The 20798-nt window shown below is 40.8% G+C and overlaps 1 protein-coding gene across 1 annotated transcript in view; it reads right to left on the bottom strand.

Annotated features, from left to right (window-relative positions):
- Positions 1-5410: 5410 nt before the first annotated feature.
- The window catches only part of MYCT1 (MYC target 1), a 46211-nt gene continuing 30823 nt past the window's right edge, over positions 5411-20798 (bottom strand). The window contains exon 2 of the mRNA XM_088474492.1: positions 5411-9685. Within this exon, the coding sequence (XP_088330618.1) occupies positions 9156-9685 (530 nt within the window). The 3' untranslated portion in view covers positions 5411-9155. The remainder of the gene's footprint in view (positions 9686-20798) is intronic.

Below are 20798 nucleotides of genomic sequence, written 5' to 3' on the forward strand. Positions count from 1 at the left end.
TGGCAATGTCCTTGATAAATATGTGCTAAGTAACTTCCCCATTCCCATCAAAATATTTGGGTTTGATTAACAGGGAGAATTCCTTAATACTGTGAAAATTGCCATTTCCATTTGATAAAAAGACAATTGAATAACAAGGATAGTGAAGACATAAACTGAAGGTCAAAACTATTGCCTTAAAAACATCCTTTTGTTTATAAGAATTCTCATATCAACAAGAGTAATGAATAAATGCAAGGGAACTCTATATATAAATGCAGTTGCAGGACAGAACAGACAGTGGCTGAAGGCAGAGGATAGTGTTAAGCAGAAACAGTTTCAGTATAGTAGTATGTCAGGATTAGAACAGCAGGCACTAACAATAACTGGACAAAACAGACAAGACAGATACCAAAGGAAAACTAGGACTAATTGGTACACACTATAACATTATCTGTCCAATCTGACCGGGTTGGAACAAAAAACTGGTAATGTATGGGTGCCAATGACATTCGACCATTTGCTTCCAAACGCTGAAAAACGAACAAAAAACGGTCATTCAGACAAATTGGTTAGATTAAACGATTTAATCATTTCATTTGAACTACCATTTATGTCAGTTTTCCAGTGTTTGGAAACAAATAGTCAATTGTCATTGGCTTTTGTTCCAATCAGCCAGATGGGACAGATAATCTTAAACTGCACACACACGGTACGATCTGCACAACCAACGATATCTCTGAACGATTTCCCTTGAACTTTCTGTACTGCGGGACAAAAACGATATTGGGTGTACACACTGACAGATATCTATGATAGATATCTTTCAGTGAAGTCATCCTGCCACATCTCTGAACATGCAAATCTTGATGAAATCATCCAAGTTGCCCTGCATGTACGGACGACCAAAGATATCATTATCTTCCATGCAGGAACGCGCATCGTTAGTCATTCGTTGGTCGTTCACTGCATAAAAATTAACGATATGAACGATTTATCGTTGAACGACATCGTTATCGTTCATATTGTTCATATATATATTGTACCATGTGTACGCACCATTACAGTGTGTACCTAGATTTAGACAGTGAAAAGAAGACACAAAGCCCCAGTAGGAGAGAGAAAAATTGTTTAAAGTGACACAAGTATTTAAACCAAACCTGTTTGCTGAAAGCATGTCACACTGACAGGCACACTTATAACAAATTGATTACAATTAATTAATTTTTTTTCCAGGTTGGTAAAAAAACCGAAACGTGGCCATGAAGAAGGTAAAGTTATGACAGGTACATAGGGACTCAGGAAGGGGTATTTATTTTAAATCTATAAAAGGAACAGAAGAGTACCCTTGTTGGCCCCACTTGTTGGTTACTCATTGCAGCATATAATAACCAGAAACAGGAAGAAATGCTAACTAAGGGCCTGATTCATTACGGATAGCAACTGCGATTACGCACGCAGACAGCCGATTGTTGCGTACTGTGCATGCACATGCATCGCAGTGTGCAAATGCTCCACTGTGATCGGACTGCAATCATAGAGACCACGCAGATCCATCGCAGAGTGTTTGACAGGAAGTGAGCATTTGGAGCTGGTGATGGGGGGTGTTCAGCGAAACGCAGGCTTGTCAGTGCATTTGAACGCCGTTACCAGTGGCAGGATTTCTAGAGGGGGGTTTCCAAATGCTTGATTTTAGAGCGAGTGTGGCCAGTCTATGAAGAGTTCAGAATTAGTACTTATCCAGTTTTACTATGTGTCATACAATGTGTATTGTGTGTCATAATTCCAGCATGTACAGGATCACAGTAAGTCATTTCATGTGGCAGTAAGCCATCCTGCCTGAGCTGAATGTTTTTATTTTAGATGTGAGCACCATGAATGTTTTTATTTTAGATGTGAGCAAGTCCGGGAGCCTGGAGGAGCAGCAGAAGAACTTAGCACTTCCCTGGACATACAGTATATGTACATATTGACCTCTATAGCAGTGCATCCCTAACAGTGCATGTTTTCCAGATCTCTTAGTTGGTGCAGAGGTTATTTATTACTGGCTGATACATGTTAAAAGATCCACAGGTGGTGCTAATTATTTCATTTGTGATTCTGAGAAGAACATGTAGCACTAGTAAAATTCTATTATGTTATTATTTCTACTGTAGTCATGGTATGTGCTGGGGAGGGGGTTTCCAGGTAGACAGAAACCCCCCTGTATTTGCCTATGGTTACAGGGGCGTGCATAAATTATTCATTGCGATGCCATACGCAACTTGAGTTCTCACTGCGTACAACGAGTTTAGCAATTTCTGAGAAAGGTCTGACCTTGTGCTAGTGTGCGTGAGGCTCCGATGTTACTTGATGGTACTGGTGGTTTAGCAGTCTTGCAAAGTATTACGGCATCCTTAGGTTGGCCTGCGACGGCATTGCGTTCACAGACATTAGCATATTTTCACAGCAGGGCTGCGTGCGTAATCGCAGCTTCGATCGCAATAGCGATCCAGAATGAATCAGGCCCTAAATCACTAACAATGGTAATTGAGGACAAAAGGTATCGTAGAATGGCTTGTTTATAAAAGAATTTGACAAGAATAACTTGGACTTGATTAAAGCCTAAGGAAAATAATGTGTCACCCTAACCACAGTGTGAGGACTACAGACGCTTATTTAGGTTGTTCATTTTACTAAAGTTGATGCAAACAGAGCAAAATACAGACAAAAAAAAGATAAAACCTTTACAAATAGATTACACAAGCTGAGTGGGAACTCAAGGAACAACCCAAATATCAAAATAGAAGTATCTACACATCACACTAAAAAACAGTGGGCCTGATTCAGAGCCGGACGCTCGCTCTTTGCGGTCTGTTGACGCCTCTATGTCTGAGTGAGTGAACGAAACATGCACTCGATATTTTGTAAAGACGCCCCCTGGCCGCTCGCCTCCTACGTCATCTCCGCTATTTATTTGATTAATCGAGTACATCGAAAGGCGTCTGAACTGCTCGCAGTGCTTGTGGTTGGATTTTCCTACCGCAATCATGCGAACAGTTCAGGCTAACAAACAACCAAGTGACGTGGTCGATGACGCTGCTTTGTTAATTATGCACACCCTTAAAACGCCCATTTTGACCGTTTGGCACGCCTGCGTTCAGATCTCCACTCCCCGTTTTCAAGCACCTTCCCCTGTTACCACCCACAAACGCCTCATCCTGTCACTCAAATTAGCAGGCACTCGCTATTTTGCGAGCGCTCGATTTCCGACCGCAATGACTGGTTGGCGCATGCGCATTACGACCCATACGCATGCGCAGTTGTGCGAACACCGCGTGGAGCGAACAAGCGGCCGCTTACGAGCGGCTCTGAATCAGGCCCAGTATCTGTTGTCGTTCACTTATAAAAAAAATTGGATTTTAATGAAAAAGAAAATACAGTTCAATTTTTACTAGATAAGAATAAAATGTAGCTCTTAGTTAAAAAACAGCAGGAATATGAATTAAACTGAAACCTCTCCTACTCCAGCTCCCCTCTTCCCCCTCTCCAATAACCAATGACTCCTTTTGCCCAGGTGTTTGTTGTCCGGCGGATAACATCCTTTTGATTCTTTTAAAAAATGTTGCCTGGCTCTCCTCCAATTTTTCCAGCTGCTTCAGCTTTCAACGCTCACTCGTGCTCCCATTTTTGAGTGGTGAGGAGTTGTAGCTGAAATTTTCAGCACACTTGTAACATCAATAACCCAACTTTCCATGAGATGTGGTATGTTGAGTGCCATGGAGGGCACAGACACTAAAACCCATGAAACCCAACAGTGGTGGCAAACTGACTATAGCAAAAGAAACCTTCAGCATCTCAGATAGTTGCAACAAAAGACTGACAAAACCATTAATGACATGAAGCAAGTGAGAGGTTCCACTTTACTTCTGTACAGGTGTATACAACTATATATTACTTACTCTCTCCATACTACAACTAATTGCTATAGGTGAACTAATCCAGCTGAACTGTTTCTTGATTGAAGGCCTATTGCTTCATGATTTTTCTGCTAGTTGAACTGTACAAAAGTTGGGCCATCTTGAATTGTTACATACCCTGGACCTGGTAACACGTTTTTCATCCTTAGGAATGGCAGGACACAATAGGATCAGTGTTGTAGTTACTGTATATCATTTAAATATATTGCAATTTGCAACTACAATATTAAACTTAATATTGACCTGGATCTTAGAGTTCAAACCTGCATTAAAAAAATTGATGTCAGCCCTGTCCAGCTCCCAAATTCATAATGCATTTCTGATAGATACCTCTACCTATGGCATAGACACATTCCTAATAAAAGTCAACATTGGAAGTAAAAAACGGGTGGAGGTCCAAGTTGAGTTAGCATCAGCACATTCCTGGTTTAAAGAATATAATGCATTGTGTACTAGTGGTTTAGCTGGCATTGCATTGACATTGGCTTATGTAGACTACCATAATCTAAACTCTTTAATACAAGAATAAAGCAATTTAGTGAGCATAGCAACTGATGCTCTTTTTGAATGGCACTCAACCATGCACACTCTTTGCTATCTGGAGGTGTATCTAGAGTTGGATCTCATTCTTTAAAACTGATCATCACCTGCAGATAAATATTTTGTTTTTGTCTCTGTACAAGCCAATGACTCAACTAAGCTGAACTTTAATTGATCCCACTCTGTACGATAGTAAAGACACCAATCAGTTTTATTGTAAGGTACTAACAGATATTTATATTAAATGTGAATGTATTTTATAGAACATTAGAAAGATATTAGATCATGTCAGTACTCTTCAAGTGACACATTGCTTAGTAGACTCTCTAAACAATATTGTCATAAAAAAAATATTATTATTTTCTTACATCATTTTTTCCAGGGAAAATTTGCTCACCAGAGAGGTGTCAGGGAACATAAGTGTTTCTTCATTTAATGTTTCTCCCTTTCAAAATTAGAATGAATATTATAATATTTTCTGCCAATACTTATCACTTTTAAATATTTCAGCTCTGTTGTTATTTTATATTTGTCTGATTTTTTTGGCAAGTCTTCTGTTTTAGTTTAGTTACAAATGTTCACTGCATACAGTATTTATACATTTTATAAATGTAAAATCTCAAAATTGCCACAACAAACAAATTTTGTCATGCATTACTGAAAATCATGGTAATATGTAAAAGTTAGATTGTTTTTTTTTCTTAAACAAAAAGTAAAGCAATAACATTTTTGTGATCTTAATATAAGCTATATAAAATACAATTAAAAAATATAAATAATATTAAAGGTTGTTGTTGACATTTGTATGCTTCAGGAATCAATATAATATGCTTAAAATTAATATCACTGCTGTATTTTATAGTATTAAAAGAAAGTATATATATTTAAAATAAATATAATCTAGTTTAGCATATTTAACAGTGGCTTGTAGATAAATTAATTTTCCATATTTTTAATTCAGATGCTGAAAACTGAGAAAACTGCTGTTCTTTAAGATTAAAATCAAGACGAAATTTTTAATTGTATATACAATATGTTGGTAGGTTAGATTTAATTAACATATATGTGTAAATGTGGAGCAATACTGGAAATTGTATGGTGTTTTGGCAATATGCTCTCTATAGTAAAAACAATAGGATAGCAAACTATGAGATACTAAGATAGCTGCAGACAAAATTATAAAAACATAAAACTAAAAACATTCACTTAACCACTGAGCATTCTTACCTAATGCAAAAAAATATCAGTATACAATAAAGGTCACTTACAAAAGTGCAATACATTTGCCTCCCACAGTACATGTGCTCTTTGCTCCTCATTTTGCATAAATGCATCTAACACTGAGCAATGCACATTGATTTAGGATGTGAAACTTATATAATCTACTTGGTGTAAAATGTAGCATCTTCTGATGGAACAAATGGAAAAATAAATGCATCACTAATGTTAAATTTGAGTGTTCAGAAGGAGGTCTGTGTATATTTTTGTATTTTTCCTTTGGATATAAAGACTTAGAGAAACTCCTTTAATTGTTAACGTTGCTGTATCCACAGTAACTGATTAGTTATGTTATTTTTTTACTATGTTCCTTTCTGCAATTGTATCTTCTGATGAGAGCAGCTGGGCAGATCGGCATATTTCTTCATGAGTGCATGCCATTTACATGACTGGGCACAGATATGCACTCATATGTAAAACAAGATTTATATTTGCTGAATGAGATGTTTTAAACAATGTTAATAGAACTTTTATACATTCTCAGGTAACATCAGCCAATTCGTTCAACAGGATGTTTTTTCATAAGTTGTAATGGTACAGGTTGAGTCTCCCATATCCAAAATGCTTGGGGTATTTTGGATATCGGAATATTCCGTATTTTGGAATATTTGCATATAGTCATATATCTTGGGATTGGGACCCAAATCTCAACACAAAATTCATTTATGTATTATATACACCTTATACACACAGCCTGCAGGTAATTTTATACAATATTTTCTATAAGTTTGTGGCTCAAACAAAGTTTGTGTACATGCATGAAAATCATTTGTTTCATATACACCTTATACACACAGCCTGAAGGTAATTTTATACAATACTTTTAATAATTTTGTTCCTTAAACAAAGTTTGTGTACATTGAACCACCAAAAATCAAAGGTTTCATTATCTCAGTCATGCTAAAATAATTCCATATTTCGGAATATTCCGTATTTCAGAATATTTGGATTTGGGAGACTCAACCTGTACTATATACTAGAAAGCACTTACTGTGTACATATCAACCAGAGTCATCAAAGTATTTAAGCATACAAAGGTGACATAAATAATAGACCATCATGTCACCTCCTCACTCAATAATTTATGACCTAAATAAGGCTGAATGAAGCATTATTTTATTAGTACGCAGGAGTGATATATTCATCTGTACACCATGTGTATTTCCAGTTTAAACTACAATACCACAAAGGTAATGTAGGTGTAGATTGAATTTCTGAGGGCAGTTCCCAAAATATATGCACCAATGTAAGTGTGAGTTGGACACTGTGGGCCTCATTCTGAGTCGTACACAAAAGCGCATGAAGCAGCATCTATTGGCTGCGAGTTTATTCGAATGGCCTATAAACTCCTTCCCTTGTGTACATACGTGCAACCGAATCTGCAAGGACTGAGACCAGGGCCGGATTCTTGTGGGGCCCCCCAGAAATAAAACTACTTTTATGGCAGCCCCCAGCCAGCACCACACTAGTAAAAAAAAAAAACAACATTAACAAATTCAACTTCCAGGCAGTGCAGCATACAGAACAGCCTTGTTCCGCTCAATCCATTTTCTTCAGTGGCGGCGGCAGTGACAGTCCAGAGTCCAGCTAAGGAGGTGGCCATGACGGCACTCCATCTCGGGCTCCCCCAGTCCCCAGTCACTCTGCAGTGAAGCTCACCTCCGCAGCCGCTGAGGGGGTGGGACGGCATGGGGCCGTGCAGCACGCTGCATGACCTCTGATGTCACGCTCGCTCCGCCACACACAGCCTGCCCACTGCACTGCATGCTCGCCGCCAAGGGCCGGGCAGCACACCCTAAGCAATGGGATTAATGCTGCCCGGCCAAACTGCGCAATGCGCAGTTCAATCCCGGGATTGTAATCCCAGTGGTTTTGGCCTAAAATCCCGGGATCATTCCAATCCCAGAATTGGTCTCCATAGTAGTAGGGGAGTTTGTCTATGTGTGGGGGCCCTCTATGTATGGGGGCCCCGGGACGACCGCCCCGTCTGCACCGCCTATAATCCAGACCTGACTGAGACACCCAGTTTCAGTGCCCCTTCGCACTGTAATACTGATTGGTGTGTCCTTATATGTCACCATCCATCACACCATCGAAATTTACACCAGCCGTACGGCAGGGGCAGTTTCTCCATATAAGCATGTCTTCCTATATTTGCGGCTGTGCATCTGGGAATGCAGCTGCTTGTACGCTTGTATTCGCACACCCACAACACTCCTATAACACGCCCACTGAACTGACCATTTTTGTTAGCACTAGTAGTCACCTACCAGTCTCAGCCCAGGAACACCTATCACTTTTCCACCATCTTTCTGTTTCTATCAGTATCGATCATAACAGCACCTTTGTGAGCATACCCTGTGTAATGCATGCACCGTGGGGGTTTTCAGAAATTTTTGTGGATGCGCAGTTGCAAATACAGTACTCGCTCATGAACAGCGACATTGCGTGCGGATTGTGTGCTACTTAGAATCAGGCCCTTTGTCTGAATGGTTTGCACTTTCATAATTAACCTTTATTATACACAGGAATAAAATCACTACACATGGGATCCTAAGCAGTGATCATTTCCTTCAGTATAAAAAGTTTTGTTCCAGAAAATACAAAGGCATTTTATCCATGTGACAGACGATGGCTAATTTCAAGTGAGACAAGAAAACACGTATTGGTAAAAAATGTTACTGAAGCGACTTTTAGGCAAATATTAAATTATGGATGTCTGCGACATTTAGGTAAGCAATGCCACTGTAGGTAGAAAGAACAATAACATATTTCAATACAATACAAATATTTAGGTGAATTAATAATGTTCAAACATGCAGCTGTTACAGGCATTAGGATGATAATTAGCAATTCCTTGTGTGTGCATATTTGACATAGTAAGTATGCACTGCACCATCTGTATACTGAATCAAATATTGACTCAACATCTTTTTATCTCAAAGCATTTTAACTTTTTTTAAAAAAATGTTCAAAAGTATACTTACTAAAATTGTTTTAAAAGGAACTATTATTATATGACAAACTATGTGAGAATTTAACACTGATACAAGACCAACGACACTGCTTTAATTTAATATATATATTGATCTACAGTAGCAACTACACATTATTGTGTCATAGTAAATCCCTATCACTATGGCAGAGATGAAGCAGACTTTAGTGCACCTGTTAATTTGTTTAAAATGTGCACACAAGGAGGTCTCCATGTTAAGTCCGAATTTGTTTTATTCACTAGCACAATTCAGTCCAGTGGAAAATTTTGTATACAGTGTGTACACATTTCGGTCTTGTTGCCACTTAGAATAACACGAAAGCAAGCTCACTCTTCATCTGTATGTTTAGGGGCATCAGAAAATGTTCAAACTACTCCATGCATTAATAATCCAGCAATCATATTCAAGAGTCAGGAAAAGCCTTAATTATACTTTCATAAGCAGGTGGTGGTGTATGAGTTGAGTGGCCAAGACGTAAGCTGTTACTTGACCAGTGGAAGTCGGGACGGCCAAGGTTACCAGTGTTGTTGATTGTCGGTGAAGTGCTGTTGGTACGGGGTAGAGTAACAAGCTGACTGTCAGCTTCAACTGTTAGGGGAGGAGTCTGTAAAAATGGATGGAATGTAGAGGCTCGGAAGCTGGGTTTCCGAGTGAATGGGTCAGGCTGCTCTTGGGAAGTCTGTCTTTGAAAAGTCAGACTGGCCAAGCTGAGGTTGCTCCGACGCTCACAGCTGCTGTTACGATAAAACCCAGATCTATTTAATGCATGGTTTTGAGATGATGTCCTAGGACGTCTACTTGATGAATTGGTCATTCTTGGGGAAATAGCTGCACTAGCTCGACGACGGGATAAACAGGTGACCAAAATCCATATTATACCTCCAATCACCAATCCAATTACAACGGACAGCGTAAATGATAATATAACACCACCTGTTATAAAGAAAAGACAAACATATATTAGAAATATAGCTGGGAAAAAAAGACAGTTAGAACGGAGATATAAATTAAAGCTAAAATATTTTCAGTTAAGATGAAAATGTAAGAAAATAATTGTCAAACATTGGTTATACCCAAATCGATTCAACTGATTTAATAAATTAATTTATTTCAATAAAGTCGACTGTGAGGAAGCATATACTGTTTATATTTAAAAATGCTTTTCTTGTTTTGCACTTTGGTCTGATAACCACTTGATTGTACTGTAGTTATGTATACAGTATATGTATCTTACATAGATAGCAAACATGGGTAGAACAGATAATGTAAGTTTATACATAATATACCAGAGGAAGTTGATGGATGTTCCGTGAAACATGTAGCTTTTTATGGTATTTAATTATTACGCTCAATTGATCTCTTTTACAGTTTTTATCATAGTGCATTACTTTGGATTTGATTTGTTTTAATAAAGTATTTTATTTTTAAGCACTATTTATGTAGTAGTTGTACATCCTTTTACATTATCTTCTTGGATCGATTTTTGTTACTACTGTATAGTAATAACCGAGAGACATCGGGGATTTAAAATAAATGTCCAAAGCTCTTTATTAAAATACAAAGGGTGAAAATAACTATCCACCTACATTTTTCAAATGCCATCTTTATAATGGACGTGCATAATGTCTGGCAATTTATTATTATTATTATTATTATCCTTTATTTATATGGCGCCACAAGTGTTCCGCAGCGCCTTACATAGTACAATGTCATCCTATATGAGTTACACAACATTGGAAGAGGACACCTGAGGGAAGTTCCTAAAGATCCTTGAATAAACGGATGAGATGCATCAGGATGGGTATTTCTAGCTTGGATTATTACTATTTATTGCTTACTGATGAAGGGCATCAGTGTGAGAACTGTCCAACACCTATATATCATCCCAAAAGGGTGAGTTTTTATATTAATTGTTTTTTTTTTAAAGTGCTAAATTACAGCAAAGTATGCGGGTAACACCACATGGAAATATATTATGGACATTCTTGAAGCACCAGAACTACCTATTCCTTTCTCATATGTAATAAATATAGAACTGTTGGGATCTAGTTGGCCAAAATGTGGGAAACTGTTCTGTGTTGGTTAGTAGTAGTGATACTCCATGTGGTCACCCTACTTGCCATTCACATTGAGGATTCACTCAGAGCATGTCATTGTTGTTTCAAGCAGGTTTTCTTAGCAAAATAAATTATTTAATCCTTAACACCAAACTTTTGGATTCATTAGGATCTATTTTCAACTTTACAATATATCTTAAAGTGTATTTTGGCTACAGCCCCCTCTATCACCAGGGCCTGCGCAATGTCTCTGTGGCCCTGGCCATAGACCACTAGGAGATACCAATCCCTTGCAATAGTGACCTCTGATGTTTGCCTGCCTATTAAAACACCTTGGTGTATAAACAAAACAATATCAACATGCCATTCTTTGTTTCCATATACAATGTCTGGAGAGACCAAGGGGTAGATTTACTAACTAATGATTTGTCAGAGTCGCCGGCTCTGACAACGGATTTAGAACAGCAACAGAAATAAATGCTGAATGAGCCTGGCTGAATGAGCCTGGTTTAGCAGTTATTTCTATTGACACTTTAAATCAATCGGTCAAAGCTGGCAATCATCGGTGGCTTTGACAAACCATGGGTTAATATATCTGCCCCTAAGTGTTAAGTTGGGTACACACTGGCAGATATATTGGCCGACCAATTGATTAGCCAATATAATGTGTGCCCGTCGGCCAGTGTGTACCAGTGATATCGTGTAGGCTGTGCTGCACAGCCAATGGCAGATATATCTGCAGATATATCTGTACATCATGCTGTGTGTACGGGTGGTCGGCCATCCGCTCGTACACTTGCAGAAGACAGATGATGGTTGTTCAGTGTGTATGACCAACCATCATCTGCAGATACTGTATATCTGCAGATTACTCGATCTACAGATATATCTTTTAGGTATGTACCGAGCCTTATAATGTATTCCTGCTTCCATTGATGGGAACATATATTGCAGATAAGAGATAACAGGACCTCTTCATCAACACTAAAATAACGGTTTTAAGGACATTTTCCTTTATTACGTTTTTTTTAGTATTCAATAACACACGTAACACAGGAGATATCACTGATATCTCCTGGTTAAGTCAGTGTGCATTAATTTCCACACTCCCCATACTTTAGTATGGGGATGTAGAAATTAGGCTATTCATCAAATTCCGAAAATTATGTATTTTCGGAATTTTATGATGTTACTATACGCCACTCTCATGTGGTGTATAGCGGGTTATACTTACCTGCTTTCAGCGTGACCAGGTCCTCCTTGGCTCCCTCTGTCACTCCCTGGTCCCTCCTCCGGCTCCGGCTGCTGCTCTGTGTGTTCTCCCGGCAGAACACAGTAAAGTTTAAAAAAAAGGGAGGTCAGGGTGGCCAGGTAGGCGGGGGAGCAAAGCAGAGGAGGGGGCTGGGGGGGACACAATTGCCGCAGCTGTAACCAGTGCTGCGCTTGAGCCGCTTTTGTCAACGTAACGAGGCAAGCAGTAATTACAGCTGCGGTAAGTTAGAGTAGATAGGGAAAAGTATCTATTTTCTGAAAAGCTGTCATCGCACAAATGAAAGCTTTTCGGAATAAATACTTATGGAGCGGAGGAATGATGAATTCCTCCGGTAATTAGGTAGAACTCCATGCAAGTTCTAAACGTAATTACCTCCATGGAATTTTTAGTTATGACGAATAGGCCCCTATATCTCTACTATTTGGTATTCACAATTTATTATGTTTACACAAAACAATATTTAATTCTAATTATTACTCTAAAGAGCACTTTTCCTTCCACTCTTTTTAGATCATTTTAAATAGAACACAATGAATAAGCAGCCACTTAATATACTAAGGAGTGTATTTACTGTTAAATTTGTTATTGAATTGTATCTTGCTGCACTACTCAGATGGCATACTCAGATGGTACACTCAGATGGAATACTCAGATGGTACACTCAGATGGAATACTGAGATGGTACACTCAGATGGAATACTCAGATGGTACACTCAGATGGAATACTCAGATGGTACACTCAGATGGAATACTCAGATGGTACACTCAGATGGAATACTCAGATGAAATACTCAGATGGAATACTCAGATGGTACACTCAGATGGAATACTGAGATGGTACACTCAGATGGAATACTCAGATGGTACACTCAGATGGAATACTCAGATGGTACACTCAGATGGAATACTCAAATGGAACACTCAGATGGAATACTCAGATGGAATACTCAAATGAAATACTCAGATGGAATACTCAGATGGAATACCCAGATAGAAGGCACTTTCTATACCTCTTTTAAGCACTTGTACCTTTTTGCAGAAATTGGGGATTAGCGCCATAATATGTATTCTATTAATTTTTTTTTTCATTAAAACCCATACAGCAATTTTAAACCATTCAATTTATCCGAATAGAGAAGTCCCAGCTGGAGGGAGATGGTATTCTGTCACTGCTTCATCTAGCGCTGTCAGGGAGATCCACACGGTGTCGCCTCTGCTTGGATTTTGTTGCCATTCAGAAAGCCATTGGAAGAGATCTGCCATAGTGAGATCATTCTATGCATTCAGTCTATGACTTCATTAGGGGAGAAACAAACGCATACAGAAGGGTGACCTTCATGTGGCGGAATTCTTGAAACAGCTGTCTGGACATAGACAAATACCTTCCAGTATTTGATGAAGCAATGGCCAGATTCCAGCTCCTTCCAACTGGAGGTTTATGCTGAGTTGTATATCAAAAAGGGTGTAAATTAACAAAAAGAACAGTGAAATAAATGCAGTTTCCCACCATATGCAGAGTCATATACATCTCAAAATGTGTCTGATGCCACATATACACCTAGTTTATGCCAAGACAAGTCATCATCGTCAGCATGTATTCCAGACGGAATGGGTATGAAATACCGCCGGCCGCATGGCTGGTGGTTCGATTCCCGTCAGCGGTAGCCAACCAGGAGCAGAGTGCGACGCAGCGGAAGCCCGACAGCGCTGGAAATCCTGATCGTGGATAGGTAAGTATCCACTAACCTAACCCCCATAACCCTATCTCTCCTTAGGGGTGCCTAACCCTAACTTCCCCCCAAGTGCCTAACCCTAATCCCCCCTCTAAGTGCCTAACTCTAACCACCCCCTTCCCCGCTACCTAAACCTAAGTCCCCCGGGGGGGTGCCTAACCCTAAGTCCCCCCCGGGGGTGCCTAACCCTAAGCCTCCCTCCCCCTAGCCTAACCGTAACCCTCCCGGGGGGGGTGCCTAACCCTAAGTCCTCCCTGGGAGCCCTAAACCTAACCCTCGACCCCCGCGACTGTCCGCTCGCGGAGCCCGGCGTCGGGGAAATGCGGTTGTCTACATCTAGAAGCCCGGCATTTCACCCTTGCCGGGATAAGACAGTCGGGAAGCCGGCTGCCGGTATATAGGCAGTCGGCTTCCCGATTGCTTCCCTTCCAGACAGACAAAGTGCAAGTCTAGCATTATTGCTATCAATGGACCCAAGGACAGGTTTAGTTTATTAAGCTTTGAAAAGCTTCATATGGGGCTAGCTGATGTAAGCTTATGGAGAGGTTATCTCAGGAGAGGGATCAGAAAATGCCTTGCCGTGACTTGTTCACTCTGTTTTCCATCCAATGCTGCCCTGATGGTAGTCCTATGCATGGCCATAGGCTCCTTGAACTGTCTCATTTTGTTGCCCACACAATACAGGCTGCAGGTGAAAATTATAATATATACTACAAATTGTGCGGCACTGTAGGTTCAATAGAATATTATTTTTCATGTATGTGATTTTTTAAACAAAGGTCCTGAGCTCATGTATCTAAATGTGACACAAATGGGATGCTTGAAATATTCAGTATGTTTTCTGGTAAAGAAGAATCCCTCTTTTGGATTATTAAAGTGAATGATGTTGGTATATACCATGTACATTTTTAGCATTTTTTGAGACACGCCATGTGAGTTTTATTATTGAAGCACGGTAAATCCTTGCTAGTGCTTACACGGCCAGTGAGCTATGGTGGCTGTGAGTGAACTTATTGAATGAATAGTATACTTGATGACCCAGTGTAGTGTAATTCTGTTGATAATAGTGACTTTCATGAATTATACAGTAAGATATACAGTATAGTAATATACAGTAAAGTGCCTGTGTACCACAAAATAGAATATCAAGGAATTATCTGCAAATCGCTGCCTGAGTCTTCTGTGTTTCTTCAATTATCAAACTTTAAAATTAAAAAATATATATTTTAGCATAATAGTATTCATACAACAACTAAGTTTTATGCATAACAAACAGTGGCTGTGTACCAGAATTTGTATATACTGTTGATATGCCTAATCCGTGGGCTATCCCAAATTTTCAAACAGAAAAAACAGAGCAACAAAATGTTTTAACAATTCTTTACAGAGAAATGGCAGTACATGTTCAGGTTAAAACATGTAATGTTATCTGTATCATATATGTCTTTCTACATCATGGCATTTTATAATCAGATGGAAGCTATTCACATAAATATAGTGAATAAGGAACTCTAGCAGCAGGTCCAATGCATTTCATCAAGACAGAATATTGACTTCATCAGGTAGATATTGATAGATACTGTATATTATAGATATTTCTATAAATTGTGTGTCTTAAGGTGCCCATCCGCTAGGAGACATGAAAACGACTGCACAATTATAACATTGTAATCGTGCAGTAGTTTGTCAGTCTGTGATGAGCCTGCACTGAACGAGCAGTCTTTCAGTGTAGGCACATCAATCATCTGCAAACGTTATCGTCAGGTTGACCAGCATGTTTGCACGATGATAGATGTCTTAACGACCAACGGGCACACGCATCGCTGGTCGTTTTAGACATTTTTGCAAATGATTTTCAAATGATAGAACGATTGAATGATCGTTATCGTTCAAGCACTCAACTTAATCGTCTAGTGGATGGACACCTTTATGTGCATCTCAGACACAGAGAAACACCACTAGAAGTGTACTATAGATGCTGGGCTGCCAATTTAACTATACAGGAATTACTTTAAACACATACAAAGTTGGCAGATGAAGCACAACAGAACGTGCCATGAGAAAAAGCCACAGAAGCATAGTAGCACTTCATATACAGACGCAGACTCATTCACTTACAGATATACAAATGTTGCACAACAAATTGATCAGTGCAACCTAGCAAAGCTGTTTTTTCACCAACAGTTGATTAATTTATGCATATACGGTGCACATGAGGAAGACAATCAGCATGGCCGGGTCACCTGGGACCTGGTGCGCCGAGAAGGGCTGTTTGGGACAACAGGACACATCTGTAGATAGATAGCTCATTCAGATTAATGAACTGTTATGGTTGTTCCACAGCAACAAAAGGAAGAAAGTTCTATGTTAGGGCTAAAGTATTTCAGCTAAAGAACACTTCAAAGCTATATATCCATTATATACATATCCATTATATACATATCCATCTATAAGGAATATTCAACTTTTAGTAACTGGAGGAACAGTTCAATCTAGCTTCCCAGCCACTCCAAGTATAGTGTAATTATTGACAAATCCAAGTTATATAACAGACTGTAGCCATGAAAATGTTACTACAACTACAGTATAATTCACAGGTTCTGTGGTAGAGGATGCCCCCTTTCATACTGCAACACTTATCCTATTATATGACCACACATTACAGTATATTGACAGAATTTCTAAAACTTCTTTGCTGGTGTGCTACAATTAATACATGTATTACTTTGATGGCACCACTGGCAGAAAAGACTGACAAACCCAAATACTAGGCACTACATTACTACAATCTAATTGTAGACCAACAAAAAAAGTGCTGCTATGGGCTCACATGGTGTGCACCACTCATTGCAACAATACTAAATGTACCACATTTTCAGTAACAGAAGTGTCAGAGAGCTTTACCAGTTTATGCGGGATGTAGCCAGCATGCCTCCACACAGTATGCCGATGGACTATATCCCAGCACCGGAATCCTGACAGCAGTCGGGATCCCGGCTCCAGAATACCCACCGCCGGCATGCAAAGGTAAATATAGAGGGGGTAAGGGGGGTTAGGTTTAGGCTTAGGATTTAGAGTTAGACACTAGGGGGAGGGTTAGGGTGAGGCACTAATGGGGGAGGGTTAGGCACCGGGGAGGGGGAGGTTAGGTTCAGGCACTAGGGGGGGAGGTTAAGGTTAGGCACCAAAGAGGGAGGGTTAGGGTAGGGAGAGGGTGAGGATTAGCATACGACCAACAAGTGTCGGTATGTTAAACCTGTCAGGATCCCAGCATTGGGATTCTGATCGTTGGGATCCCGACTATCAGCATTACATACCCAACCCAGTTTATGCATACACAGTTGAGAACTGCAAGCTAAATTGAGCCATGCAGTACACCTATAGTATCATTACAGTAGTGTTAGTACATTCAGAACATGGTTGGCTTCAGTTAACTCATTTCACTCTTTGTTAGCATAGTAATTACTGCATTGGTTGCACACAAACACAATAAAGGTGTGTATACACAGCAACAATATACTGTACCTATACCACTGAAACTACTGTATATCTCTGATGCTGGCATTAGGGAATACACAGTGTTGTACATAGTTTCCCCATACTAACAAGAAACCCTCATAGCTGGGGCAAGAAAGAAATGTAAAATTAACCAAAAATATCAATATATTAAATTCCCTGCTCCCTTGCACCTTGTGCTATTGCCATCTCACACAGCCCTATTTACTGTCCTGTCCATACCTGGTTAGTAACAGCCTGAATATTGAGTAAACATCTGCAGTAAAAGTAGTGCAATGTAAATCACAAACTTAGTGCCATATTCAATTAGAAGCGAAAAGGCGTTTTCCGCAAAAAAGTATCGCCGATCGCGGCTTTTTGCATGGTCCAAACCTTAGGCACCCCCCCCCCGTGGGACTTAGGTTTAGGCAGTGGGAAAGGGGGGGTTAGGGTTGGGCACTTAGAGGGGGGATTAGGGTTAGGCACTTGGGGGGGAGGTTAGGGTTAGGCACCCCTAAGGAGGGTTAGGGTTAGGGGGTTAGGTTAGGATAGTTTATACTTACCTTAGGGACAATCGGGATTTCCAGCGCTGTTGGGCTTCCACTGCCGGGTTCTGCTGATCTGTCGGGCTGCCGCTGCCGGGAATCGAACTGCCGGCCATGCGGCAGCCGGGATTCCATACTGATTCCATTTTCAAGTACCCTAAATTTGACAAGACTACTTTTTTCACCAAAAAATACTGCTCAATGTCATTCTTCACCACTTTTACAAGGACACTAATAACAATGATTTTAAACAACTTCAGTACCCCAAATAGTTTTATTAGGGTTATTGGAACACTTCTATATTGATCCCCGATGTTAGTGCATCTTTTTTGGGGTTACGACTTATTTCCCCTATTCTGACAGTACTTTCCACCTGTTCTGCATTCGCCGCTTGCCGTTTTCACCTGGTTAGTAATTGAATAGGGCAAAAAGCGGGGATACGTTTTCGCTTCCAAAATATGCGTTGTAGGCGAAAAGTCGGGTAGGCAGAACTTTTTTGCCGAGGCGAAACCAATTGAATACAGCCCTTAATTGCAAAATTCTTGTGTTGTAAATAAATTGCAAACATATTTTATAGTGACATTAAAGATGCTTCGTAGCTGATGTGTGCATATTTGGAAAGGGTTCGGTATGATTTACCGCCGGCCGCATGGTTCAAATCCCGAAAGCGGCTGCTCGGCAGGTTGAAAATCCTGATCGTCCAAGGTAAGTATTTCCTAACCCTATTTCTACCCCCTAACTCTAACCATCCCTTAGGGGTGCCTAACCCTAACCTTCCCCCCAAGTGTCTAACCCTAATCCCCCCTCTAAGTACCTAAACCTAACCCCCCCCTTCCCCGCCATCTAAACCTAAGTCTGCTAATGACTAATTTAGCAGTTGGAAGTTTCCAATTAGCTTAATTGGTCAGTAATTACTCACCTTCTGAACTAGTGTTTTCTTCCCCCAAGTGTGTGTGTAGTATGTGTGAGTGTGTGACCCCCGAGTGTGTGTAACCCCCACCGGAGGCAGCAGCAGGGGGAACTAAATCTCCCATCAGCCCCCTCGTGGCAAAGCAGCCCCCTGGTCTTCCAGCAGCCCCCACGCCTCCCACAGCCCCCTCCCAGTGCAAAGATGGAAGGGAGATGACAGGAAGCCGCGGAGACCACTGGACCAGTAGGTTGTTTTTTTTTCTCGGCCCGCAGGGTTTTCTAAGCAGAAAACCCTGCGTGCATTTTTTTTAAATTGGATACCACGGGTTACGGGAGTACACATACCCGCGGTAATCCAAAATTGGGTACAAGGTTTTTTGAGGTGAAAATCCTTCACTCAATTGATTACCTCCCATAGTGTGTGATGTGTGGCACGTTATAAATGCACCATGGAGCACCCAGGTACACCAAGTCGCAATATGGCGTACTTAGGCCCTGATTCAGCAAGAAACGCAATTACAAAGCTGCACACAGGCAGCTTTGCAATTGCGTCCTTGCAATAATGCAAATGCAGCAGGTGTATGACACCGGTTGCTGCATTTGCAATCCCAGCACTGCGACAGAGGTTCCCAGCATGCTTTTCAACAGCTGGAGGGTTGCTTTTTTCCCTCCCGGGGGTGCCTAACCCTAACCCCCCCTTCCCCTAGCCTAACCCTAACCTCCTGGGGGTTGCCTAAACCTAAGTCCCCCCTGGGAGCCTTAAACCTAACCCTCCTCCCCCAGCTGTCCGCACCTGGCGCCTGGCTTATGTTCAATCGGTAAGCCGGGTGTCGGGCTCCTGGCATAGGTAAAATGACAGGCATCCGGATTTCAATGCCTGTCATTTAACCCTTACCGGGATTAGACAGTTGGGATTCCATCCGTCTGCTTACTGACTGCTACCCATTTGGAAACTGTGCATACTGTATTTATATACCGATGTGTCCACATTTACTTATCGTTTTTCAGTCACATACAGTAGAGGGGTACGTGCGAAGTATTTCCTGTGGGTGCTGGATTTTTGCTATTTGCTATTTTTGCTAGGGTTTTAATTTTTTGAGCGGTGGGAGGTTTTTTCTAGTAGCCCCAAAGCACTACCAATTTTTCCTAAGATCCATGGGTACCCTACAGCACCTCCGAAACCCTAAACCCCCCTCCCCCGCTCAATGACTAATTTAGCAGTTGGAAGTTTCCAACTGCTAAACCATAACCCTATTCTACCTCTAAACTCTAAGCCTCCCTTAGGGTTGCCTAACCCTAACCTCCCCCAAGTGCCTAACCCTAATCCCCTTCCCCTATATAAACCTAAGTGCCTAAACCTAACCCACCCCCTTCCCCTATAGAAACCTAAGTCTGCTAATGACTAATTTAGCAGTTGGAAGTTTCCAATTATCTTAATTGGTCAATAATTACTCACCTTCTGAACTAGTTTGTTCTTCCTCCAAGTGTGTGTGTAGTATGTGTGAGTGTGTGACCCCCGATTGTGTGTAACCCCCACCGGAGGCAGCAGCAGGGGGAACTAAATCTCCCAGCAGCCCCCTCGTGGAAAAGCAGCCCCCTGGTCTTCCAACAGCCCCCTCGCCTCCTACAGCCCCCTCTCAGTTCAAAGATGGAGGTGAGATGACAGACAACCACGGAGACCACTGGACCAGTAAGTTGTTTTTTTTTTCTCGGCCCGTAGGGTTTTCTAAGCAGAAAACCCTGCAAGTCGCAATATGGCGTACTTAGGCCCTGATTCAGCAAGAAACGCAATTACAAAGCTGCACACAATCAGCTTTGCAATTGCGTCCTTGCAATAATGCAAATACAGCAGGAGGTTTATGACACCCGTTGCTGCATTTGCGATCCCAGCACTGCGACGGAGGTTCCCAGCATGCCTTTCAACAGTTTTAGCATGGCCAAATAGAAAAACTTTGGCAAAGCATGCTAGGATGTGTAGTTCTTCAACAGTTGGAGGGTTGCTTATTGCCCACCCTAAACTTAAGGCGTATAGTT

This window comes from Taudactylus pleione, unplaced genomic scaffold (genome assembly GCF_031769625.1).
Source record: "Taudactylus pleione unplaced genomic scaffold, aTauple2 ptg000154l, whole genome shotgun sequence".
NCBI lineage: Eukaryota > Metazoa > Chordata > Amphibia > Anura > Myobatrachidae > Taudactylus > Taudactylus pleione.